The sequence below is a fragment of the Hippocampus zosterae genome, chromosome 20, assembly GCF_025434085.1.
Source record: "Hippocampus zosterae strain Florida chromosome 20, ASM2543408v3, whole genome shotgun sequence".
Taxonomy (NCBI): domain Eukaryota; kingdom Metazoa; phylum Chordata; class Actinopteri; order Syngnathiformes; family Syngnathidae; genus Hippocampus; species Hippocampus zosterae.
In genome coordinates this window covers 815,156-841,417 of record NC_067470.1, presented here as the reverse complement: position 1 = coordinate 841,417, position 26,262 = coordinate 815,156, and the positions used below count along the sequence as shown (strand labels likewise).

Genomic DNA, 26,262 nt, shown 5'->3' with positions numbered 1-26,262 from the left:
CGAGGTGCACTTTCTGACGCTTATTAAAGACAGCTTGCGGCTTGAGGACGACATCATGCGCCTCGGGCCTGGTGAATAACAAGCTCCAGACAAACAGGCTAGATATTCAAATACAGCTATTTAATTAAGAAAGCTCAATACAGTCGCTACTCTTCTAGTTTTTAAAACAAGATTCACCAAGTTTTTTGACCCAACGAGGTCAGCTTTTAAAATGTTTTATTTTAAATAACGACAACGCATATAAGCGAGTGGGATGCGCTGCTGCAGGAGAAAGAAAGCATGCAGTGCAAGAGAGGAACAGAAAATACATTGAATAATTAAGACTCCTGTTATGATCATTTATTTTATATATTATATAGTATTATATTATATTATAATAAATATTCAATGGTTTGAGCAACTGCATCATGAGCTGTGTGTGTGCGTGTGTGAGTGCGTCCGCGTTCACATGCGCGAAAAGAAGACAAGGGGGTGGGAGCTCACCGTTAGCTTGAGGCAGTCTCCCGAGTAGAAATAAACAGTGGCTAAATAAATAATGACGTCACATAGAAAAGAAGTGCAGGAGACAGTCATGTTTACCTTTGGAGTTTTTCACTTGCTTCATATCGTCTTCTAAAGTGACAAAAAAAATTGCATCGTTCTTGACACAAATACATTGGCACCAAAATGTTTAGTCGTGTAGAACGACACCCCCCACCCCAAACTCACGTCTGTATAAAATATTGAATTATTACTGCAGGTGGTCGGCGACTGATCCATGGTGTTCCCCGCCTCCCGCCCGAAGCCACCCGCGAGAAGATGGGAGCAAGGAATAAATTGTTTTCTAACGCGCACTCAATAAATGTATGTAGAACCTTTTCATTATGATATCATCATAAAATAGGAAGTATTTTTATTTGGTTATGTCATACACACATGTCAAATATATATTAATCATGTCGATATTTGTATATAATATTATGTGACAATATTGAATTGATTTCAAAGTGAATGTTTTTTGGCACTTGTGATATGCGGGAGGAGTTGCATCTGACTTGAGTGCTCTCTCGACTTCTCGTCTCCACCCGCTCCTACGCGCATGCGTCCCCAGGTGGCCCCGTTCACCGTTCACCCCCCCCCCCCTCCCCCACCATCCCCTCCTCCCTCCCTCCCTATAGGCCAGGTGAGACGATCTGGTCCAGGTCGAAAAAAGTAAAAGCTTTTACTTTGAGACCGGAGGCTCTATGAGATAACAGCATTGGGGCGGTTTGACCAAAACAAAGTATCGAAAGAAGAAGACGAAGGAGGAGAAGCATGTCAATTATGGGCAAAATGGGGGAATGGCAGGTATGTGTTTCGTCTGCTTGAAGACAAAGCTACGCTCGTTAGAATGTGCGAAAAGTGTCACAAGTGTCGACTTGTTGTTAAATGGATCTTGACGGGTTTGCCTGTGAAATGGTGTCCATGGGCTTTAGTCCCGACTGACATTTTTCTCCGATCGCGTTTATGCCCGACGTGTTTCTTTGGATCGTTGGGACCGACATCGTTTCAGGTCTCAATCTGCTTGCACATCGAATGGCTTTAGGATGGATTCAATTATTTTGTCTTCTTTAATTTGTTCCATTGCGTGTTTTTTTTTATTTTCAATGAGCGTATTTTATGGTGTAAGTTTCAGGTCCCAAAAGACACTCGCGTGCTGTCATTGTCAGCCAGTTTCGTTGCTTCGCGTCTCATTAATAACAACGACAACAACAACAAAAAAAAGAGAGGGGACAAGGGGGGGTGGGGGGTCCACCAGCCCCCAAAAATGTTAATCCAGATTTGAAACGAGAGGGACCAACGCCTTAGAGCGAGAGAGCGAGAGAGAGAGAGAGCGGCGACCTGTCTGCTCACCTCGGGCCCTACTAGGGTGAGGGCGCAGGGGCCGGCGACAGGGCCGAGCCAGGCTACCTTCAGCCTCTCATTCACATGAAACGAGACCGCGTTGTTGTGTTAATTATTGACGACTTCAAAATTAAGCCTCACAGCTAGTCAATGGACCTGTAGAGCCGCCTGGAATGGTCGACTTTTTTCTTCTCTCTCTCTTTTAGCATAACAGTGCAGGAATAGGCTCACAAGGCCCGCGCTCTCAATGGGATTAAAATAACAGTTTGAAAAAGAAAGACTGACGACAAAGTGGGGTGGCTTGCTATTTGCATACACCTTCTGCTTTGGCAACTTTAGCTGCATTTTCGCCTCAACCCCACGCACGCACATAAACGCACACACAGTTGCAGTCGCATGTGCATTTATGTGTGTGTGTGTGTGTGTGTGTTTTTATACCTGTGCAATGTCCACTAGTGTTGCATCAACACGGCGATGCTTGCATGAGCGGCGCGCGCGCGCGTGCTTGTGTGTGTGTGGTGGGGGTGGGAGGGGGGGGAATCAAACGGCTGTTGATATGCTAATGAGGCTCGGTGCCGGTCGTTATTACAGAGCAACTCCAGGCCTCCGCTTTCACCATTAGAGGGAGACCTCAGAGCGCGAGACGAGCAAAGTCCAAAAGGAAAAAAGAAAAAAGCAGGCGAGAGCGCGCGGGCTTCAATAAAAAGTAGTTTTGGAGCGGAGCGGGGAGCACAGTTGACTGAGTGCAAAAACTGGGCGACACCTTGACTCAATAGTCACCTCGGCGTCCCATGAAAATGCTGTGGAAATTAACCGATAACATCAAATATGAAGATTGCGAGGTAAGGGGCTTCTCTTTGATCGACCGCCGTCTTTGGATTGCTTCAAATGTATTTGAAGCATATGCACCACAATTGCTATTACACTCTCGGGATGCGTTGTATTGTTATTTTAATGCCTCATTCTTTTGACAAGCCTAAGCAATAGGCTGGGTGTCAATCAACAATACGACGACGCGACGACTACTATTAATAATAATCATCATCTTCATAACAATAACGATAATAGCTATGATAACAATACTAACGACAAAGACACTATTATTATTATTCTTAATAATAATAATATTATTATTAATATAATTTGTAATTATCATTGTGCGATAACAATAATAATTAAACAGGATTTTCGATAACAGCGCCTTCCATTTATTTTGCTTTTTTTTTCTGAATGAAACTGCATTTATAAAATATTGCCCAATGCCTCCCTCCCGTTTTTATTTGATCGAATGCAGTGTTCGGACAGTTCCTTCCAAAATGTCTGCTCAATTTTAAATGACAGTTGATAATAATAAAATGACAACGCGGACCGACCTTTGCATAGAATTGAAATAAATATTTTGACTTGTGCTTGGCAGGTGTTTGAAATGCAGTCTGCTCTGATTGTGTTTTAACGTGTGTGCAATTTGAGTCGTTCGAGCACGCTGTTGCTAGCGTGTGTGTGTGTGTGAGTGTGTGTGTGTGACTAAGTGTCACCGGTGCTGTTGTGGCCATAGACAAAGTTAGGCAGCATTATCAGAGACTTGTTTGAGAGTGGAGAAGCCAGTTGGACGTGTTTTCAAAGCACACTAGTATTGACAGGAAAGGAAGCGCTTAGTGGGGAACGAATAAAAAAAAAGAAGAAGCTCGTAGCCTTTGCCTCCACGTCGTCGTTGTATTTATATCCTTTTTTTTCTCCACTTGATGACCAATCTCGCCCAAAACGTGCTTGATTTTAGCTGCTTAAATAATGTGTGATTGGTCAGGAAAGGTGAGGTGAAAAGTTGCGCCCTCGTCTCAGAAGACTTTTTTGTTGCAGGTATTTTTTTTGAGGGGGGTGGGGGAGGGGGGGTTCCGGTGGATTAATTGAGTCCCATGGAGGATGTCGAGTCTGAGTTGAAAAACGCGAGGTCTGGAGGCAGAATTGAGCTGGTCCGAGCTGGCAGATCGTCGTCCTCAGAGGTGCACACACTTTCTTTCTTTCCTTCTTTCTTCTGGTCTACATCTTTTTTTTTTTTTTTTTGCTTTGGCCTGGGACCCTTTTAATTCCCCTCCCCTCGCTTCACTACCCTCTCGTTCTGATTCGTCAGAGAGTGAATGTCCCTCTTCTCGTCTCTCGCGCTCTCTCCCTCCGTTGCCCCTTCTCTCTCTCTCTCTCTCTCTCGCTCTCTCTCTGATTAGATATTCCGATTCCTCCTTTCAATGGACGTCATTTAAGCGCAGACTTTGTGCCCCTGACTCGCGTCCTCCGTTCCACGCACCACTTCCGACTATTCTTTCTGGCTCACCACCCCCTCCCGCCCCTCCTTTATTTATTTTTTTTCTCCTTGTCGTCGTCGTCGTTGTTTGTTGTTCCGACCGAAGTGTTCGGACGCTGCTGGCGCGCCATGGCCGGGCTCTGTTAGGAGCTTAACTGGGAGGAAGAGGAAGACGCGACTAATATGAGCTCCAGCCAGGGGACCGCAGCGCCGTGACAGCAGCAGCGAAGAAAAGAGGAGAGAGAAACTTTTTTTTTCTTGTTGCGTGGGGGGTTCCACGAGCCTTGAATCCACCAACGTCCTTGAATACTTTGATTTTCATTAGATCCGAATGAAGGGCAATGGGGATCTAATTTATTAGTTCTCATGGATTATCGCTCTCTTGCCGGGGCACATATCTGATCTGCGGGGCCGTCGCGGTCTTTTTGCACGGGAGCCTTTTTTTTCTGGGGGGGGGGGGATATATATCTATTTTTCCCCGTTGATAAATTCCCATTCTCTCCACTGCAAGACACGTTTTTGAAGCTGTAATATCTATTTTTTAAAAAGACAACAACAACAAAAAAGCATCCCAAGATGTTAGTGCACAGTTTTTCCGCTATGGTAAGTTGCTTTCCGATATGACGAATTTAAGTTGAGTACATTTGGTGGTGCGCTGGTGGAGAATTGCGTGTGCAACATTTGCATGTGTATTTGTGCGGGCTAGGGGGTAAAATCTGTATTTTGGCGTCTGGTCTTTTTTGGTATGAATTATTAAAATCTTGGGAGATGAACGAATCGTTCGCTTTCCGTTCCGAAATTCTGTCGGCTAGAAGAATACTGCACGAAAAGGCTTCGGCGAGGGCCGATTCAAAATTTTTTTTTTTGCGTCTTCTCCTTCCCGCACCAGGACCGCCACGACGGCACCAGCAACGGGACGGCGAGGCTACCTCAGCTGGGCGGCGTGGGCCAGAGTCCCTACACGAGCGCGCCGCCGCTCTCGCACACGCCCAACTCAGACTTCCAGCCCCCGTACTTCCCCCCGCCCTACCAGCCCATCTACCCGCAGTCTCAGGACCCTTACTCGCACGTCAACGACCCCTACTCCCTCAACTCCTTGCACGCCCAGCCGCAAACGCAGCACCCGGGCTGGCCCGGCCAGAGGCAAGGGCAGGAGAGCGGCCTGCTGCACCAGCACCGCAGCCTGCCCCACCAGCTGTGTCGGGACTACCGCCGGGAGGTGCTCCTACCGTCCGGCCACGGCATTGACACGGGACTCTCGGACTCTATCCCAATCCATGGAATACCTCACTCTTTAGAAGATGTCCAGGTGAGCTTCCTTTGTTCGAGTCGAGCGCCGAACCGGGCGCGTCATTCCGCGCGTGAAATGGCGCCGTCGACTTTTTCTTTTCTTCTTTGCATTTTATTTGATTTGCATTTTTTTAAACTCTTGTTAAAGCAACATACGTTGAGACGCGATTGGGAGTGCGCTTGTTTCCTCGATCTGCCGGTGTCATCGTTTTCGAGTTATTATGACAACGTGCGCGCTCGCATTGTGCAGTTAAATTCAAATCATTTCTAAAAATGGTCCTTTTTTTGAGGGGTGGGGGGATTTAATTATTTTTGGAAATTAGAATGCACATTTAAATGCCGCTCAAATACGAAGATCATTTTATTTAACGAAACGCACAATATGCGTTGTTTTTATTTTTATTTTTATTTTATATTATACAAAAAAAGGAAACAAATGCTGCCATGACTAAAAGCCGTGCTTCTCGGCGAGAGGCGTCTTTAATCGGCAACAAACACCGAGAAATCTTCTAATTAGTGCATAGGCCTTTAATAGGCTGCCGTCGTAATTCTTATTCGCTCTCGATTTAAAGTTGCCTGATGAGCGTGTGCCTTTGTGTGCGTGCGCGTGAGATAAGAGGGCGGAATTAGGTCAGGATTATGGGGCGACGCAGCGCCGTTATTTAAGTCTGACACCGTCTGCACCACTGTGCTCCTTAAACATTTCCAATGGGGCATTTGTGAAAAGAGCGCAAGGTGCGCAGTGCTAATAGGAATAGAAAGAAAGAGGAAGAGCCCGGGTACGAGCTTTGCGAAATGGCGTTTGCGTGGCTGATGAGGCTTGGACGCCCTTTGTGGCTAAATGTTCTCTTTTTGTGCATTTCTGTCACAGCCTGTTGAGGATCAAGGAATTCACATTCCCGACCAGACTGTAATTAAAAAAGGTAAGCAATTTTCTCCGCGATAGATCGTGCGTGTTTCTGCAAGTTTACACACACACACACGCACACACACCATTCTGCTCGAGAGAACTCGATGCCGTAATGCCCGACTGATCCTAATATGCGCTAGCCTATTTTTCATTACATGCTTTCCAAGTGCATCAAACTGGGCTGCGCCCCCCTCCTCTTCCTGCCCCTCTTCGTCTTTCTCGCTGATGGAATTTACTGTCAGCGTTTCACATCATGCGCGCACATGAATTGAGTGGGGCTGGTGGGCTTTGTGGGGGCCCGGCGCTGTATTAATGGCCACCGGATTCGCTGGTTGGTGGAGGCCCAATATAGCGGCAATCACGCTTGCACGCTCCAAATGCTCAAAATGGAAGTCGGTGACGGCGGATGGAGCATATACACCCTGGGCCCCGCTGCGTTGAAGATGAGAGCGTGTCGCTCGGAAAGGGGGAAAGAGGGGCGTGAAAACGCACTTTGGTGTAATCACAAGCGTTTGGAAATCTAGTTTCAAGCCCATTGAGTTGGATTATGCTGCTTCTTTTATATATGTCTATAGATACTGCATGGGTGTGTGTGTGTGTGTGTGTGTGTGTGAGAGAGAGAAGCGGCAAGGAGGTGTTTTATTGTAAATGCGTTGTGCCAGGACAAATTGGAGCTCCCCGGCAGCGTTTTTCACATTCCCCCTATTCGTATTTTGTAGCGCGCTATTATCGCTTTTGTTTTTATTCCAGGCTCTCGATCTGCAACATGATAATTGGCCTCTTAAATGTGTAATCTCAAGAGTTCGTTTGACTCCCATTGTCTCTTTTAGGCTCCCCTGAGCCACAAATGTCACAACTGATCCATCCAAAAGCGCGCACGGGCCCTCTTTGTCTCCGGTTACTGCATCCGCGCATGCACCGAAACAGCGCGAAGGCCAGTCGGCGTGCGGCGTCGAGGACCACCGCCACCATCACCACCACCGCCACCTTATTTCTCTTATTTGGGGCTGAAAATCACCCCCCCCCCCATCATCCTGCGATAGCAAAGATGTCAAAATATCGGCATAATGGCTTGTTTGCGTCACGACGTCGTGACTTCCAATGGAACGTTCCCTTATATCACTGTTTTTTGAAGTATCATTAATTTTTTTGGGGGGGGGGCGCGGATAGGCTGCTGAAAGGATACACGCGCTGCTCTCATTTAGTTTAGTCTTTGCATTGCATGAAATTCAGCGAGCGCGAAACCCCCTCTAAGCCCACCCCCCTCCCTCGGCCCTCCTAGGTCCAGTGTCTTTATCCAAGAACAACGTCTCCGGCATCCCCATCAACAAGGACGGCCTGTTCGGCGGAGTGGTCAACCCGAACGAGGTGTTCTGCTCGGTTCCGGGTCGCCTGTCCCTGCTCAGCTCCACGTCCAAGTACAAGGTGACGGTGGCTGAGGTGCAGAGACGCCTCTCGCCGCCCGAGTGCCTTAACGCTTCGTTGCTGGGCGGCGTGTTGAGGAGGTGAGGAATAATAACAACAACACGAATAATAATAATAATAATATTAATAATAATAATAAAAGGTGGCCCTTTTTTCTCAACATAGGCCAGCTTTCGCTCTCTCTCTCTCCCTCCCCTTGTACCAAGAATAATTAAAATCGACCAAGCATGACACCTTGCTCCCGCATTTAAAGCAGGAGGGGTGTGTGTTAAATTCCATATTAACTTGCCCCCCCCTCTCTCTTTCTCTCTCTCCTTCTCTCAAATTAATGGAGGCTGTTTCGAGCCCGGCTCTATAGGCCTGCTGAAGGCATTACACATGAAAACATTGGTCTCTGGTGAACTGTCGACTGAAGTGCTGCAGCCTGGAATAGAGCTGCCTATTAACTAGGGCTTTATTTATTCATTTTTGCACCGTATTTGTCTGCTAGTGAGACACCGGGGCTCATTTTTCGGCTTTATTAATGGCAGGTTTCCCAAGCGGACTCATTTGAAGACTTCCATTCGAAACGTGCACGCTTCACCTCTTGCTACCCGACCTTGCTAACACGTGCAGTGGCATGACGCGCATTCCGTCGCTGAAATGTCACTGGACAACCCTGAAATTAGCACAACAAATGATGCTCAGAAACCCAATTAAGGCTCAAAAACAGACTGGCCGCCGGAGGTCAGTTTGAAACAACTTTTTCTTTGCTTTGGTTGGGTTTGTGCAAAACAATCCTCAAGATGGGATTGTTTTGGACAAAAGCAACCAAATCATTGGATCACGTGTCGCTGCCCCCCCCCCTATTAAAAAAAAGTTTTCGACCTGACATATTGGGGTAGCTGATGATTTTTAGGCCCCAACTCTTGTGCTTTATTTATTTTGAGTGTGTGTGTATGTGTGAGCCCCCCCCCCCCCAAAAAAAAAACGCCACCACGCTGAACGCGTGCTTTATTTTATTGTTGTAGGGCCAAGTCTAAGAATGGAGGGAGATCCTTGAGGGAGAAGCTGGATAAAATCGGCTTGAATCTACCTGCGGGCAGACGCAAGGCAGCCAACGTCACCTTGCTGACGTCACTAGTAGAAGGTGAGTCGAGCTGCAGCAAATCCTGCTTTAAAACGCCATACCAGGTGCTGGCTTTTTATCCCCCCCCCCCCTCCTTCCTTCCTTCCGCCGCCCCCTTCTGTAGCTTTCCCCCTTTTCCTCGGTCTGTGTTGAAAATCAGCATATGCGCTCATGCGTGTAATGTGGAGCGACTTTGCCTTGCAAGTAATAAAGCATGAAGGGTGTGCGTGTGCGTGTGCGTGGACAGTGCTGGTAATTCTCGTGGCTTTTCTGCGGCCCTTGCAACAGCCCCAAGTATAGGTCGACGACTGGCCTACTTTTGCCGCGCGCGAGGCGGGGGGGGGGGGGGGGGGGGGGGGGGCGACTGCGCGTGCGGTGTTAATTATTGGGTGCTGCTAGTTTGTTGGGTGCCGCTCAGTCGGTTCACCGCGTGGACGAAAAGTCAATTGATTTATTGCTTCCAAACATTAATAACGTCTCGTTTGAATGGCACTTTTTGCGCAGCCGCGCCGCACGCGCGTTCCAAAATCCTGCGAGTCTCGGCGAAGCCTGTTTGGGCAGGCAACGCGTTGGTTTTTGAGCAAACCGCACTGTGCTTCGCGGGCCTCGTTATTGGGCGGGGTGCGGTGCACTCGCACCAGGTGGTGCTCCGTTGGTCCCAATGCAAAAGCCGTCGTTTTGCTTGTCTTGTGAGAGAGAAAATTGAAGGGCAAAAAATAAAAAAACGCTCATGTGGCCGGGAGACCGACAAGTGGCGTTGAGGAGGGGTTGAATGCTAATTGGCGCATGCGCGCTTGTTTTTGGGAATGAAGGCGTTGGGGGCAGCAAGTGCTGCGGGGAAAATGAAAAGCGATGACTTGGAGGGCCCTCCGAGTGACACTGAATTGGAGAGGCTGTATTTAAGCGAAACTCGCTCACCTGTATGCCAATGGCTTCTGGACCTTTGTTGCTAATCGATGACACGGCGCCTAACGCGACACCCGCTCTATATTTCAAGCCACTTATTGTTCACCTGCACGCGAAGGCTCTCTCGCCGCACCGGCAGGACAAGACGACACGGGTGGAACGTTGTGTCTTTTGGTTTCCTTCCTTCGGTCGGGATTGTGTTTCGTCATCACGCGCGATGCCGCTCGACCTATAAATACTTTGGATTGAATTCCATCACAACCGTGCGTGTGAACGTATTTAATAATCGGCTAACGCGTCCAAACTCATGTTTTTTTTTTTTACTCCTCCCTTTGCATCTCTGCTGTCAGGCGAAGCGGTGCATCTCGCCAGGGATTTTGGTTACGTGTGTGAGACCGAGTTCCCCGCCAAGGCAGTAGCTGAATATGTAAACCGTCAACACTCCGACCCAAACGAACAAGTCCAAAGAAAAAACATGCTACTGGCTACAAAGTAAGTGCACTCTGCTTGAAAGGGCCCACGGCTTGACGTGTTGTATACGACAATGTAGGAAACAGCTGCAGACATGATGCAAAGTCTTCCCAAAAAAAAAATGCTCAAATATACACTGCATAAAACATATGCCATTTGAGTTCCTCAAAATCAGCAGCCTTCGATATTAGGCCTCCAAATTAGGATACGAAAAACAAAACTGAGCATGGGTAATGATCTTCTGATATTGAATTTGTGAAAGAAACAACGACTACAAATCCCAGCCCGTTCATGCATTTTATTGAGGACGCAATCTCGTGATGCAGGATTGGGGTTTCTAGATCACGTGATATTTCATTTGCATTTGTATCCGAACGGGCCGTTTAAAAAAATGTGTTTTAAACAGCCAAATAGATTTGAAAAGGAGACGTGCATCGTGGCGGGAGCATTGAATGATTTTTGATGACCATACAAGGCAAGAGCAAACATTAATTTAGAACTATTTAAGGCCCAATTAGACGGACTTATTTTTTTTTCTATTCCTGTCGGAAAACCCCCCACAACAAAAATTGTACAAAGTATAGCGCGCGCACGCACACACACACACACACACACACACACACACACACACACACACACACACACACAACAATAATAATAATAATAGCAATAATATCATACGTGTGTGTCACGATAGTAATAGGTCATGTTGTATTCCGTTTGAAGGGGTGCAAATAAAATGAAACCAACATTTGCATTAAATGTAGCTATATAAAACGAACAGGGCATTTATTCAATTTTGTGGTCAAAAAGGACCCGATAATAAATAAACATGAAAACAATTATAATTGCAGGAAAGAAATTGATGCACGTCACTGAAAATAGTTATTTGCATTTTGGCTTTTTGTGTACCACACAGAGGGAGCAGGAAAAGAGAGAGAAAAGGAGACTCCAAAAAAATCTTAACTGTAAAAAAAATGGAACAGGTGCAGGTCACCTGATAGTCCCTCAGAGCGAAAAATCTCACACTGCGCAGCCACCCCCGATGTCCCCCTTAAAAAATAATAATAAATCCATCTCGATAGATGTGCATTTCCACTCGGACACGAATTCGCATGGTAACAGGCCATTTGGCGTTGTGTCTCCAAAGGCAAGTGTGCAAGGAGTTCACGGACCTGCTGTCCCAGGACCGCTCGCCGCTGGGCAACTCGCGGCCGCAGCCCATCCTCGAACCGGGAATCCAGAGCTGCTTGACCCACTTCAGCCTCATCTCGCACGGATTCGGCACGCCGGCCCTGTGCGCGGCCGTCACGGCCCTGCAGAACTATCTGACCGAAGCCATCAAAGCCATGGACAAAATGTACCTCAACAACAACCCCAACAGTCACTCAGATAACGGCACTAAAGGCGACAAGGACGAGAAGCACAGAAAGTGATACCCCCGACGCCCCCCCCCCCCACCCCCTTCTGCATTAAGGGGCCAAATCCCCCGGGGCCTCCTTTTTTTCTGTGCCGCACCCGCACCCGCCCCCACCTCTTTTTGTCCGGGCTCTCCCCCCCATCCAATATAAATATTCTAAATACTATTGATAAAGTCGTGCCACTTGCTGATTTTCTTTTGATTAAAGACGGCCAATTTTTGGGATTCGCTGGGAAAACGAGTCAAGAATCTTCCAGCGGCTGTATTCTTCTTATTGTTGTTCGAAAAAAAAAAGACAGAAAGAAAAGAAGAGCTCCGGCGTGTGGAGGAGGTGTGTTTTCTCACAAAAGAAAACGTCCGATGTTCACCTTCTTTTTCGAAAGAGCTGCAAGCAATGGACTGAAATCCAGCGACTCGTTTGAATTTTGTGAAACAAAAAAAAAAAACAACTATAAAAAAAAAGAAGAAGAAGCCCAAAGATGGACCAATTCTTCCCTCAGTATTGTGAATAATAACTTGGAGAAATTCAACAGAGCTCCACGTCACGACTTCAAACTCTCTTCTCCTTCTCTCTCCAAGCGACCGACTTGAACTTTTTTTTTAAAAAAATTGCAACACGATTCACGGTTATATAAGGGAATCAGTGTTCATGTATGTATATATTTATTTATGTGTAATTTAATGGGAATTGTAAATATGGTGCGTCTGTTGAAACTTTTTTTTTTTAATTTATCTGGTGCCTCCTGTTTTAGTGGGTTTTAATATTCGGTTAGCTCTTCATGTGATTTAATGGTTCTTAGGAAGAAAAAAAAACAAAAAACAGAAGTTTGGGGTCTTTTTTATTTGATTTCTCTGGGATATTTCAATTCAGCCCTCTTGTAGCATGTTGAGGTGACATTGAAGCAAGTGAACAAATTGAATAGAAATACAACTTCCGCTTCTCTCTCTCTCTCTTTCTCTTTCTCTCATCTTTATTCCGTTTATTTGCTCATTTCACACCCCTGAGGAGAACGTGTTTTTTTTGTGCGTTTCTATTTTTTATACAAGATTTTATGTGTCGTGCCAATCAAGAAATCACCTCCTGTTCTGTCTTTGAAGCGCCATAAAAGCAATAAATGGATTGTTTTTGTTTTTCTTTGAAAAAAAAAAAAGTTCCAAACACGTTATTGGGGGTCGACCTAATATCTTGTTCTGTCTGATAATGTCCAAAAATCAGAGGCGATTTTAGCTGTCATTGTATAGACACGTGCTGGCAATAGTTCCCAATGCCTGTCGATGTATTATATTCCTTTGTTGCCCAGAAAAAAATAAATATTTCATACGCTTCATCTGTACTTTATTTTTATTCATTGCTTGATTTGTATGTTCTTATTTATTTTTTGATGCTCTTTTCTCCTATTGTGAACGGCAACAGTAATTGAGTTGAAGCCTCCCTTGACGACATGGCTTTTGCGATACGTAGCTGAACTCACAGTTTTCCCACAAGTATAATAATAATAATAATAAAAATAAAAAAGAAAGCCTTCAGATTGGTATGCGGGCCTGCAATGAAGCATATAGAGTCGCGTTTGAAGCGTGCACAAGAGAGAGGGGGGGGGGGCCTCTGGGGTGTATATACAGCCCTGCTGGTCTGCCGCATTGTTGGAAGACATGCATCAAATATTTGTTATGTTGCTTGCCTCTCGGTGTATAATCACTGCCGTCGTGTGATTCTCTCTCGTGTGTGTGCGTGTGTGTTGCTGCTGCGTGTGGCCTTTCGGCTTGATTGGGTGTGCAGAGATGCATGCAAACCCGTTGCGTAATATATCGCTCATCCTTATCAGAGTGAATATTCCGCCGAGGTGCTCTCAGAAATATTTGCAACTTCAATCTGGGCTTGGGCTATATTTTTTAGTACATTTTATTTTGCAGGGGATTTAAAAAATAGATATATTTGAGCATGTCCTTGGCATGGGTGCGACGTGCTGCATTGGAGCAGGTGAGGCATTGTTGTCAGTCATGGGCTTGTATTTTTGTTGGCTCCTCTCCTCACTTTTGTATGTGTGGGATCCTGTCCTCGGGCACAATAGAGCTCGCTCGCTCGCTCCCTCATAAAAGGGGAGAAGAGAGAGAGCGAGATAGAGAGAGAGAGAGAGAGACAGAGAGAGACTAGCCGGCTGCTCTTGTTTATGGTAAACAGTCACTTTATAACCAGCAACAACAGGAAAAAAAATCGGATTAAACGGGTAATATTGTTGAATAAATGTATCAGCGGCCAAGTTGAATTGAACATTTGCAGGGTGAGACCGGCGCGCTCGAAATATCGAATCTGGAACAATGCATTGCACCATCCGACCCCCCTCACAGGGGCTCCACAATTGCAATGACAAATCAAGAGGATGGCGACGTTTGGGTGATTGTGTGACCAATTTGGGGCGTTAAGGAAATCTCCGATCTTACTCTCGTGTCGTTTGCGTGCGCATGCGAGTATGAATGAAGATTCGGATGTCATTTGATTCGACTTAAACAGGTGGAGGTTCCGGTTTCGAAGGATTTCCTAGTAGGCATCGATAAAACAAAGTGGAGGAAAAAATGAAGGCGCTAGTGTACTTGAACGCCTCCCTCGAACGAGTCAGAGAGAAAACACATTTGCAAAAAATATATATAAAAAAGTTCAAATAATGTAAAAAAAAAAGCGAGCGAGCGATCACAGCAAGGCTGTGTGAGGTTGATCCTGCTTGACATTCATGAAGAGATGACAAATATATATTTGTCCACAAAGTTTCCAATGCGCATTCGACAGTAGTCAAGTAAGTAATTAATCATGAGAGCTGCGACTATTTTCAACATTAAAAAAAAGTACGAAGCACATTTATGTCAGCCACCGTGCAGGCTGGCCAATATTTTACAAATCGGTCGTTTGGGTACGTTCGTGTGTGTGTGTGTGTGTGTGTGTTTTAATCGCCTGTTCATTGTGCACGCCACACTTTGGCGCATTGTTTTTTTTCTGGCCACAACGTATTCGGATGCTGCTGCAAAGCTTGCAAGTGGGTGTCACGCGTGGCCTCATTAGCCTGCAGCGGCCTCGCCGTTATGTAGTGTGCACTGTACCGCTTGCAGGCGCTGCCTGCAACCACGCACGCGTGCACGCGTGCACGCCAACGCGCTTGTATGAGGATGATGATGATTATACAGTATAGTTTCTGCAGACTGCTGTCAGGCTTCTTCTACTTTCTCCCTTTCATAATTTGCTGCTGTAAATTGGGAATTCCTCCATTTTGAGACAAATAAATGTAATCTTATATTATGATGATTATTAATATTATTATTATTAATATTATTATGATTATTATAATTATTATTGTGACTGTTTTGAAACGGCATTTCTGAGCCCGGGTGTCCTTATAATAGCGCAAAAAGTATTTCAAAGCATTGGAAAAAAGGTTTGAATAGGAGAATAGAGCACAAAACAGGTAAGGAAAAAAAATCGCATTCAATGGATGAACTCAGACGACAAGCACTTTGTAATGCATCCGTTGATTATCATTGTTATTTTCATGAAGCATTCCAATTCCATAATTAATTTCACCGCCTGGATTATAGTTTGCAGTGGCGAGCAACTCCACATATAGGGAGTGACCCCCCCCCAAAAAAAATCCCTCACCAACTATCTCAAACATTGTCAAACGCAAACCTCGTTTGTCAATCAAAGCTGCTTATGTTGCGTTTCGAAATGAGATTTGAAGAAACGCCTCGGACAAGAGAAAGACTTGCCCTCAACCACATTTGAAACGCCCATCGGTGCAATCGAATGACGGCAAGTTGTTGCAATGAAGCGCAAAATGAGCTAATTGTCTTCAACTCTGACATCGGCCGTCATTTGGGGGTCTAGGTGTCCACCAAGACCCCCGCCCCCTCCGAGCCCGGGCCTGACCCCCTTTTGGGCCCCTTGGCCGGGGCTCAGAAGCCAAGAGAGGTCAACGACTCTGCCAAATCGCTCTTGATTACGTGAGACATTAGCTAAGCGATTAGAAAACTCGAAGTGGCTTTAAAGAAACAAAGCAATTGGCACTTCCAGAAAATTATTATTATTATTATGAAAAACGACTCATGCAAATCCACGTTCAATATGATTCTGCAACATTTCGGGCTTTATTATTCTGACTATTTCTTCTCTATTATTGACGAACACTGTCGTTGTCCAAGCTTTGACAATTTCACGACAGCGTCTCCCTCAGCGACAGTACCGAGAAAAAAAAAAAGCAGATTACAATTATGTTCTCTTAATGTCGTTCAATTTTTAGTTTCTCCGCCCCCCCCCCCGTCCTCTCCCTCTCTCTCAGCATCCTCTGCAGTCAGCCAGGGGGGGGGGAGAGTGTCGCCCCGGGCCAAACATATGCTTCTTTCCATTGCACTAATCCAAATGCAGCGTGGAGGAATAATTGCTCCAGTGGCCGTGGCTTCGCTGGGTCTTTGTCCCTCACTGGCTCCCGTCAGCCAGGCACACGCCATCTCAATCAACTTGCACCCCCCCCCCCCCCAGCTTTTGCTCACACTCTTTTCGCCCTAAAAAACACAACTAAACCTCACTTCATATGAAAGGCCCCTAACACACCGTCAGCATTCAACATGCTCATATTTGGGAGTTGAAAAAAAAAACCTCATTAATATTGACAATATTGACGGCAACATAATGAATCAGCCCCAAAATGGCATCAGTGGTCAAAATCATCTACATAAAATTCATTGTCAATTTCATGAAATGATTGCTTTTACTTATTGGCGCTTTCCATATAAATTAGGGTAGGGGGGAGTATTTCAAATGGCAATAATAATACAGTCAAGAAAAAGCTCAAATAATACCCGATTGGGGGTCCCCAACCGTTTTTGCCCCACGCACCGGTTTATGACAATATTTTCACGGACCGGCATTTAAGGTGCGGCGGATTAATACAACAAAATACAGCAATATGGTATGATCTGCATGAAAACTGTGGTGTTTTCGAAATTGAATAATAAACACAAGGAGCGTCTCATCAGGCCGCAACACAAAGTACCATAAAAGGCAAATTCAAAGTGCATGAAAATGACGACTCACCACAGCCCCGAGCTTGATTTTCTTCAACCAGACGGTCCCATCTTGGGCCAATAGGAGACAATGACACCTCATCAAGTGTGTGGTTTATGTCCAGTCTACTTCGTTATTCCGTTTTAGTTGCAGCTGCTGCAGAAAAAACTCCACCTCACACAGGTAGGATGTCGGAAGTAGCAACAGTGCTATTGTGGCGATCTCAGAGTATGCAGCCATAACTTTAATCCAGTTGTCTCGAACGTACTTTTAAAGCCGCCGCCATTTTGCAAGGTGCGGCATTTTATTTTTAGCCGTAATCGGTCACGTGACAGAGAAGCGTGATTTGACGTGAGTCAAGGTGACACAGACGGGTGTAACGGAGAATCCGGTAATTTTTCAAAATAAAACAGCTTTCGTATTCCGAAATAAATAAAACGGACTTAAGGCAAGCTCTTTATGTGCGGCCCGGTAACAAATGCCCTGCGGAGTGGTAAAAAGTCCGCGGACCGGCGGTTGAGGACCAATGCCCCAGAGACACTTTTCTAGACGCTCGAGGTCACCGCATGAACATTGATGAAAAAAAAGAGCAAGGCGGCAACAATCACAACAACACGTCCGCAAGAATACATTTCATTCTTTGTTCTGTAAGCGAAGTTACACACAATCAACTATTTAAATACTAAGATAAGATATCCTTTATTTGTCCCACACTGGGAAAATTTACAGTCCACAGCAGCAAAATTGGGGGGTAGAAAAAAGAAAAAACAAAGTGTTTGCATGCACCAAAATAAATGTTTCACACTACCAAGTACTACGAATAAGAGCCACAATAATCACGATAATCGTCATTTTCTACCAGAAGCGATTCAAATGATCGCACCATTTGAATCATGTGCAACCGAGGTCCGAAATCCGAACGACTACGATTCCTAGACTCCTGCTGATTTATTGTCACGTTTTTCAGCACTCGCTGTCATAATAATAACAATAATAATAAAAATAATACAAAAAACGCCACACACAGAAAAAAAAAACAAAGGCAGTAAACAAATCCTGACTAAGATGAGACATTCGCGCAGCCTTGAAAAGTGGAACTGTAATCGTTCGTTTCCCGGTTGAGTAAGTGTACGAAAATGGATGGGTTATGCACGTCCGTTGCAGCCCCCCCCCCCCGCCTCCCATCCCCTTTCTCGAAAGGGACGCGCACGCACAAACACGGACACACACGGCGGCTTTACTGTCTGCGAGTCAATGATGAAAAACGACTGGCAGCATTTGCGAGGACATTTCCAAGCCGAAGAAATGGCACAAGACAGAAAAGATTTGGGAGGCAGGCAGGCGTGCGTGCGTGCGTGCGTGTGGGCGTGCGCGCGCCTGCGCGTGACGGGTGCACGCATGTCTGACTGAATTAATAGACATGATAATTTTGCACCGTTTCACATCGTGAGCGATCTGTTCCATCACAGCAAAATCAAAGGGTCACCGCGCAGCTGTGGCAAAGCCCGAGCAGCTATTATGAAGTTTGATGATAGACCCCCGCCTCCCTCCGTCACCGCCCCCCCTCCTCCCCTCCTCCCCTCCTCCTCTTTTTTTTTCTCTTCTCCGTGGTACTTTGCTTCAGGCCGGCAATAGCTGCAGGCCACGCGGTGCCTCCCCATGATAAAGGACTTAGACTCCGCTCTCTCTGTCTCTCTCGCTCGCTCTCTGGTTCCGCCCCCCCCACACCCCCCACCCACCGAACCTAATCAACTCGCAGCTTGGCCCTTTAACGATTGCTCTCCCCACCGCCCCTCTCTTTCCCCGCCCCCAAACCAAGGCCTCCGTGTGGATCACTGCACCTTTGCAATTTATTTCATCGATTCCAGTGAACGTCAACGCGTGTACAATGCCATTATCTCCCCGTTATTACTTGCGCCATTTGCATTTTTGCTCAATGTATAGTTTGCCTCTCGCAAAGCCATCGTTTGCATTCCAAAAATTACAACTGCTCTTTTCCTCATCGAGTTTGAGTCAACCTTTTTGCTTCTTTTTTTTTCAAAGCAGGCGCAAAAATGTCACCCAAGAGCGGCATCATAAACAACACTTTGTCAAACCCATTTAAAGAAATGACTAAAAGAGAATTCACGATACAAACTCCGATTTTTTTTTCTAAAAAGAAAACAAAGACAACTACCCAATGAAAACATAACGGAATGTCTTTTTTTTTTTTTTGCGTCGAGTGCTCCGCGATTGCACAAACATAAACGGAGATCACAGTTGACAGCAACTTGTCCATTGACGGCACGCGAGAGCGACCAAGTACAACGAAAATCCACCGTGAAAAACCAAACGAGCTTGCAAAAGGCAAGGGAAAAGAGAAATGGAAATTGCTTATCGCTGAAAGGATGAGGAAATCAAATAGCAACAGAGAAACCACACGAACGACTTGGATAACAAAACACAAACATGCAAAACATGGCGTCGTGAATGTCTGGAATCATCAGGCACTTGCAAGCAACATTTCAAAACCCGACGGCAGCCGGTCGTCAGCACGGCAGAGTTGATATCGGCGGCCGGTTAGTGGGTAGGAAGCGGGTGACAGGTGCGCCGCCGGAGGCCACGCCCTCCACCCCGCTGGAACGAGACGCGATAAAAATCATCGTCACCTTGACTCCGCTTGTTGCTGCCGAATGCTATCTTCTGACGCACTTGCGTTCCGAAGTCATGAAGCGGCGCCCTCTGCGTTTTTTGAGTTGGCTCCCCGCAAAGCGGATGTGACGGCTTGAGGAGAAGCGGCTCCGTTCTTAGCGCAAAGGCGAGTTATTAGCGGCGGGAGCTCGGCCCGCGTGGCCTCCCGTAGCCTGGGAAGAGACGCGCTCGATCCCACCACAGGCCAAACGCCGCCGACGTGACTCGACACTGCAGAACAATTTGCCAATTACCTTTTTGACATGCATATTGACACAAACGTGCCAAACTGTAATTTTCTCCATGAATTATTTTTGCTCGGGGGGTCTGACTTTCATGCCAGTGGACTGTCAAATATGCCGCCCCCCCCCTTCCCCCCACCCACTCCTTCGCTCTTCGACTGAATCCATCTCTTCTCTCTCCGTGCCTTTGAGAAGACCCACAAAAAGTTGACAATAGAAATGAAAAGATCGTTTGTAACGCGAGTAATTGAAACCTGATTTTCAACCTGAAGACGGATTTTGATGATTCCTCCTCGACCTGCAAACATCTCCATGGAGGAGCAAGATGAGCTGATTTCTGAATTTTCATCGCAAATACTTTGGAGATTGCGAGGACATTTTGAAACATCGACCAAAGTTTCAAATGAGTTTTAAACATCGCAGACCCATTGCAAAAACCTTGCGGCGGTCCAGAGGCTCTCTGAGCTGAAATTGAATGAGATTTGCTGACATCACACATGAAGACTCTTATGACTTTGGAGCTTCCGCTTTCTGCACTTCCTCATGTTTCATGCTTTGGGGAACCTGGCGCCAACGCCATCTGACAAGTTTTCACGCAACACCGGCGAACACTCGTGCGGCCCAAATCTCAAGCTCTCCCAATCGTCAGATGCGTTTGTGTCTCCTTTGTCAATCTGGGCGCTTTGATCCAAGTCAACATGCGGCTTGGCACCGTAAGGCCGTAATCACCGGCGCGTCGGCTTGCTCGCGAGGCGTGCGGCAGAGAGGAACCGTCGCCGTGTCATCTCCAGCTTGTCATTGCGCAGGGTCTTGATTGGCATCTGCTCGGACACATTACGGGAGCCGGTGTTGACGGAGGGTGCGCTGAAGTCCCTTTCCCCCAAAACAAGGCTCAAAAAACTGGGTCATACGTGGCATGCTGGAGATCATCCCCCACTTTTTTTTTTTTTTTTTGCTCAGGCCACAAAGAGCGAAGGATCAGGCCGCAGGGCCTGGGAAGTTTTGCATTTTAAATACAGTGGAACCGCATCTGAGGATGTGCGAATCGGAATTCTAACAATCCTTTGGTAAAAATACTCCACGGGTATCAAAGTGAAGGACGGAGGGCCAGATCCGGCCCGCCAAAGCCATTTTGCTTCTTCCTGAAATATCTCAAAATTGCAAATTGTCTTTGCTTGCTAAGCGATCGGCTATCGCAAGCAAAAGCTCGTTCGCATTGTTAAAATGTGAAGCGCTGGACTTGAAATCGAGCATGAAGGTGAAGTGGCCTGGTGTCAACACCCCGAAAGTGTGAACGAGGCGCAGGGTCTTTATTGAAAGGAGCCACAAGTAAAAGGCTTTGGCAGTGGCAGCCCCCGTGTTTAACACAAGTGCCATTAAAAAGAGCCCATTACCAGCAAGCGAAAGAAACAACGCCCGGGGCCCCTCTAAAGTGTTGCGAAAACCTCATTGATAATTAAATGTTGGTTATGCGTCGCTCTCGCACTTTGCTTACCCATCAAACCTCCGCCCGCCGCCGCCGCCGCCGCCACTCCGCTGCTCCCTCGCCACTTTGTCGAGCAAGGAATCCCGCAGCCCCCCCTAATAGGTGCCAATTACAAGCGATGGGGTGTCGGGGGTTAATTGTTCCCAACACATTAGTTGATTGGGCAGATTCACAGCAGCAACGAGGGGCTGGCGCCGGGTAAAGCGGGTCGGAACACTTCTCGGTCGGCGGGCGGGCGGGCGGGCGGGCGGCCTTATCCGCCGTCTCACCCGATTCTTGCACGTCGCACAGATAGATCGCAAACGATCCATTTGTCTCAGAGCAGCGACGACGCCTTTGCCATTCCCGTTGATGGGCTTCCTCCTTCCAATTCAGTCGCCTTGATCCACGGCGGATCTTCATCCGCCCCCCCCCCCCAAAAAAAAGAGCGACTGCTGAATCACCACAAACATGCACCGTATGTCCCAATTGTATTTGCCATCATGTGGTGAAGTCAACAATGAAAAGCAACCAGCAGAGACGCAGAGAAGAATCCCGAATACAATAAGATGATGTCAAGTGGGGGGGAAACAAACATTTCTTGAACATTAAACATGGGCGGGGGTGCACTAGCTATCTGATTTGCACTCATCGCGGTCGTTGGCAAATAGGGAGGGCAGTGCAAAGAAGACATAAAAGTAAGTTGAGAGCGAAGCTTTTGACAGCTTGCTAATGGATGGCGCCGGGCCCATCTGCTTCGCAGCAAAATGGAGGAAAATGGCGAGCTCGCCATTTGGCTGCCGACACTGTTACCACTGTCACTGTAAACAATAATTGTCAAACATATTTATCCCGCAATCACTTTAGCAGATGTTCCGCTTTTTTTTGTTTGTTTGTTTCTTTCAAGAGGCTTTTTTTTGTTGTTGTTGCTGTGTTGTATCTCCCCTGTGCAGACGCCCAACAGCTCCGCCCCCTCCCATTCTCTCGAATATTGAGCAGGTATTTGCCAAAAGGTGCTCCGGGGCACGCAGCGCCGAGGATCGGGTGGGGAGAAGTGGGAGGCGAGGAGTGGGGAGAGGGGGGAGGGGGGGCGAGGAAGAGATTATCTGGGCCCTTCATCAGCGCTTCACCCCCCCCCCCACCCCCCTTCAAACCGGTGGAGGCCCGAGGGCCCGGGGTGGCAGCCGCTGTGCCTCACAGCCACGCAAGCTCTTTATCACTCTAATCTGTTAATTGTAGCCGCTCAATTGGCACACGGTGGCTTTTTTTTTTTACGACAGCCTCCCGACATGAACTCTCCACGCGGGACGTAGCAAAAGCCGCCGCGTCCATTATTGCTTCCCTCCTTGCCATTCCTCAGCCGACCTCTCTCGCAACGTTCGAGCGCGCCGAGGAGATTTCACTGCAGGCAAGTGATCGGCGGATCCCATCCTCCTCTTTTTGTCTTTGGGCCGCTTGTTTGCGCGCTCGTTACAGCTGCTCCCCCTCCTCCGATGACCTCGGAAGAGAGCCAAGGGTCTCCCTTCCGTCCCGCTCGGGCTTTTTTCTCATTTCAATTTATGATGGGCCTCCCTCCTTCATTGCCTTGCGCTTCGCAACAGGATGACGACCGCCGCCGCTCACGGCTTTGCGCGCAGGCCCTTTCCACAAGGCGGACCTTCGGTTTATTGACTTATTGATTTTTTCAAGAAACGACAGCACGTCCGTTTAGTCTGTTCAGACGGAAGCCGTGCGCGAGGGGGTGTCCTTTTGGAGTTGCCCAAGCGAGTCGACTGCGGGCGCGTCACAGTTAAAATAGCATCAATGCAAGGACTGTAACACCAAATCAATTGAAATCTGTGAAATTGGAGACTGGATTGGCGCGACATGATTCAACTGACTTGTTTTTTTTCCTCCCATCGAGCCAAATTTGGACATGCCTCATGATCGCGCAAAGACAAAAAGAAAGGGGCCAGACTGTAGAATAGGATCTCCTCAGATCAGAATCGGGCCTCTTCCAAATGGGACGAGAATCTGCCCAGATTGGATCGACTCTGTCGGTATAAGCCTGACAGCTTCCGTGTGTAACCAAACATCGCACCCACAGTGAAAAATGTATCCAATAATAATAATAAATGTGTAAAATGTATCTATCTATATCTGATATATAAGATAAGATAAGATAAGATAAGATAAGAAAAGCTTTATTAGTCTCGCAATGGAGAAATTCCCCATTCACAGCAGCAAAGTTATGAAAGGAAGAAGTAGACATATAGACACACATATACATACATATATATTTACATATATGACAAAGTATTACCACCCCCGCCCCCCACCCGGTGAAGGATTTGTTTTATGTGAGTGCACCCGCCACAAGAACGTCTTTGGCCCCAAACAGCTCGTGTTTGTTGTCAAAAGAGCGATTAGTAAAAGGAGCCCTCTCAGCTGGCCGCGCTCACCAAAAAAGGTGAGCGGCAGTCAAATCCAGATAAGTTTTTTTTTCTTTTTTTCCCCCCCTCATCCCAGTATCAGCATTTGGCCATAAAGCGGCCGTTCAAAAGCCGCGACTAATTTACATCACAGTCAAATGACGCGCCGCAAGAGAAGAGCGCCGCACGGGTTTTCCCATTCAAATGTGGTGGCGAGTTTTGTGTAGATGATATCGAAGGGGAAGCAAACGCCTTCAACTCGAAAGGCCTTTTGCATATTCTTGCCAAGTCACAAATCAAAAGTTTCAAAAAGGGGCGGTTGGCGCTTGCAAATGGTTGATCTTTTCAAAAACCTTTTCCTTGATGACAGAACAACGGAAGGAGCGATTGACAGCCGCCTGCCTTGGGGGCCCGTCCCGCGGTCTCAAGACAGGTGTTTTAAGAGGCTCCTCCCACAAACATCAGTCCTGCTCTTTATTTGCCCCACTTTTAAAACGCTCAATTTCTGTTCCAGAACACACACACACACAAAAAATGCCGTTATCTATATATCTATAGATATATATATATATATAAATGTATAAATGGGCGGCCCGGTAGTCCAGTGGTTAGCACGTCGGCTTCACAGTGCAGAGGTACCGGGTTCGATTCCAGCTCCGGCCTCCCTGTCTGGAGTTTGCATGTTCTCCCCGGGCCTGGGTGGGTTTTCTCCGGGTGCTCCGGTTTCCTCCCACATTCCAAAAACATGCATGGCAGGCTGATTGAACACTCTAAATTGTCCCTAGGTGTGAGTGTGAGCGTGGATGGTTGTTCGTCTATGTGTGCCCTGCGATTGGCTGGTAACCGATTCAGGGTGTCCCCCGCCTACTGCCCGGAGACGGCTGGGATGGGCTCCAGCACCCCCCGCGACCCTAGTGAGTATCAAGCGGTACGGAAGTTGAATGAATGATTGAATGAATGATGCACCGCACACATCGGAATATCTGGAAAGTTCTCCTTTTTTGCACCCCCGGAAATAATTGATTGTGGAACAATGTCCATTTGAACTTGATCGACTTTTGACCAGCAATATAATAAAACAATGCAATATTTGCGCTGTATATGCAATTGGTCATACACCATCCAATAAACGAATGCGGTTGAATGTCACGGGATGTAAGAAAAAAACATGAGAGAGCAAGAACTTTGAACTCGAGTGACTTTTGAAAGGTTTTTTATGAATATAAGGACTTTGAAATACTTCCTACGAGAACATCGTGTGAACATTCAATGGAATAAAAGGCCGGAATTCCAAAGCAAATGAAGCCACAGCAAATTCTGAGGGCAAATAAGAACAAATTGGATAGTTGCTCGTGTTTCATGTCTCAGAGAGAAACAAAATAAAGCCAACCCCACATGTGCTGAATGTGGAGGCCTTGCGTTTGTGAAGGCAAACCAATCTGCAAGGATTGATTCCAGCATGTGATGGAAACAAGTTTTCGCCTCAAGACTTGTTCTACGGCGGATTTGTGTTGGTCGCCATGCGCTGGCTTTCTCAAACGGCTGTCCGGCTGTCCTAATTGCACATTTTCAAACCATCGGCACATCTCCATTTGTGCATTTCACACTGAATCCATTTATGTCGGAGAGTTTTTTTTTTTTTTTTAAATTTCAAACTTGAAGCAGGCAGGCGCAAAGCTTTTATCTGGATTCTGCGGCCTGGTCACAAGGGCTCCATGCGACGGCGGGCATGTTACGGAACTAAACGCACCGTGAACGTGACTGTTTTGGGGGAAGAGGGCTGCTGACTGCAGCTGCAGTGGCTTTCTGGATCCGGGATGCTCCTTAATTCATTCCAGCTTGCGTGGTTAGGTGCTGACAGTCAAACAAGGGGGGGGGAAAAGGACTTCCTTTGTGCTTGGAAATAGTCAACCTTTCAAAGTGCAAGACTTGCGTGAGGAAGGTGTTTTTTTTTTTTTCCGGGGCGGGGTTCACACAACAAAGTAAAGTCATATTTGGTCACATCGGTGAGACAATGAAAGGGTTCCGGCCATCCACCGGAGGGGAAATCAACAAACACGCAGTGACACAGACCCAACTCAAACAAGGAAAGCGGTCAATTCGGGACTCATGACGAACGCCAGGATGGTCGGCAGGGGCGTCGCAATGTGACGCAACGCGGGCTGCGCCTTCATCGCAACATGTCCATTTAAACCGGCAGAAAAAGAGGCAAAGACGGGTCCCGAACAAAAGTATCGGGACGGCGACAGCACCCGAAAAGGCTGGAAAAAGAAGTCCTCGTCATTTTGTCACACTTTGTCGAACATTCCCACGTTCTTGAATATACGGAGGGCGTCGGCTGGAATTCTGGTGCCTCCCAAAATGCCGACTTACGGCCTGCCGTGCAATTTCTTTCGGGAATTGTTCTGCAAAGCCGAAAACATCTGGCCTTCAAATTCTCATGTTGCTCGGAAGACTCACAATGAACAATAATCAAGCGCAGTTGATCATTTCAAAGAAAAACCCCAACAAGCACCAAAGCATTGTTTGAATCTTCCCGTAAGCAAATGTATGCTAACGATCGCAAAAGCGAAGTCGGACGTTTCCCGTTCCGTTTACGGCACCGGCGCCTTTACGCGCTTTCCGCCGAGCGCCTTCGACCGGAGGAGGGAGACGTTTTCTTCTCAGTGCTCGGGGAAAGCCCGAGGTGTGTAGCGCCAAGCTAAGTGGAAAGGCTTGGCAACCGAAAAGGAGCCCTT

The 26,262-nt window shown here is 47.0% G+C and overlaps 2 protein-coding genes across 5 annotated transcripts in view; one reads left to right on the top strand and one right to left on the bottom strand.

Moving 5' to 3' along the window:
- The first annotated feature begins 1,153 nt into the window (after positions 1-1,153).
- Positions 1,154-13,017, top strand: tfap2a (transcription factor AP-2 alpha). Of its 4 annotated transcripts, none has more exons than XM_052054013.1 (7): positions 1,154-1,326; positions 5,049-5,468; positions 6,321-6,372; positions 7,642-7,864; positions 8,795-8,913; positions 10,149-10,290; positions 11,420-13,017. In XM_052054013.1, the coding sequence occupies exons 1-7, from the start codon at positions 1,294-1,296 to the stop codon at positions 11,703-11,705; spliced, it is 1,275 nt and encodes a 424-aa protein (XP_051909973.1). In that variant the 5' UTR covers positions 1,154-1,293; the 3' UTR covers positions 11,706-13,017. The 4 variants fall into 4 exon arrangements, with proteins under 4 accessions (XP_051909973.1, XP_051909972.1, XP_051909971.1 ...); XM_052054012.1 differs by lacking the exon at positions 1,154-1,326 and adding an exon at positions 2,485-2,705; XM_052054011.1 differs by lacking the exon at positions 1,154-1,326 and adding an exon at positions 3,492-3,863.
- zgc:101569 (uncharacterized protein LOC449822 homolog) overlaps positions 6,130-26,262 on the bottom strand; it is a 265,955-nt gene continuing 245,822 nt past the window's right edge. Inside the window, exon 8 of the transcript XR_007960240.1 lies at positions 6,130-6,143. The gene's annotated coding sequence lies outside the window, so the exon portion shown is untranslated. The remainder of the gene's footprint in view (positions 6,144-26,262) is intronic.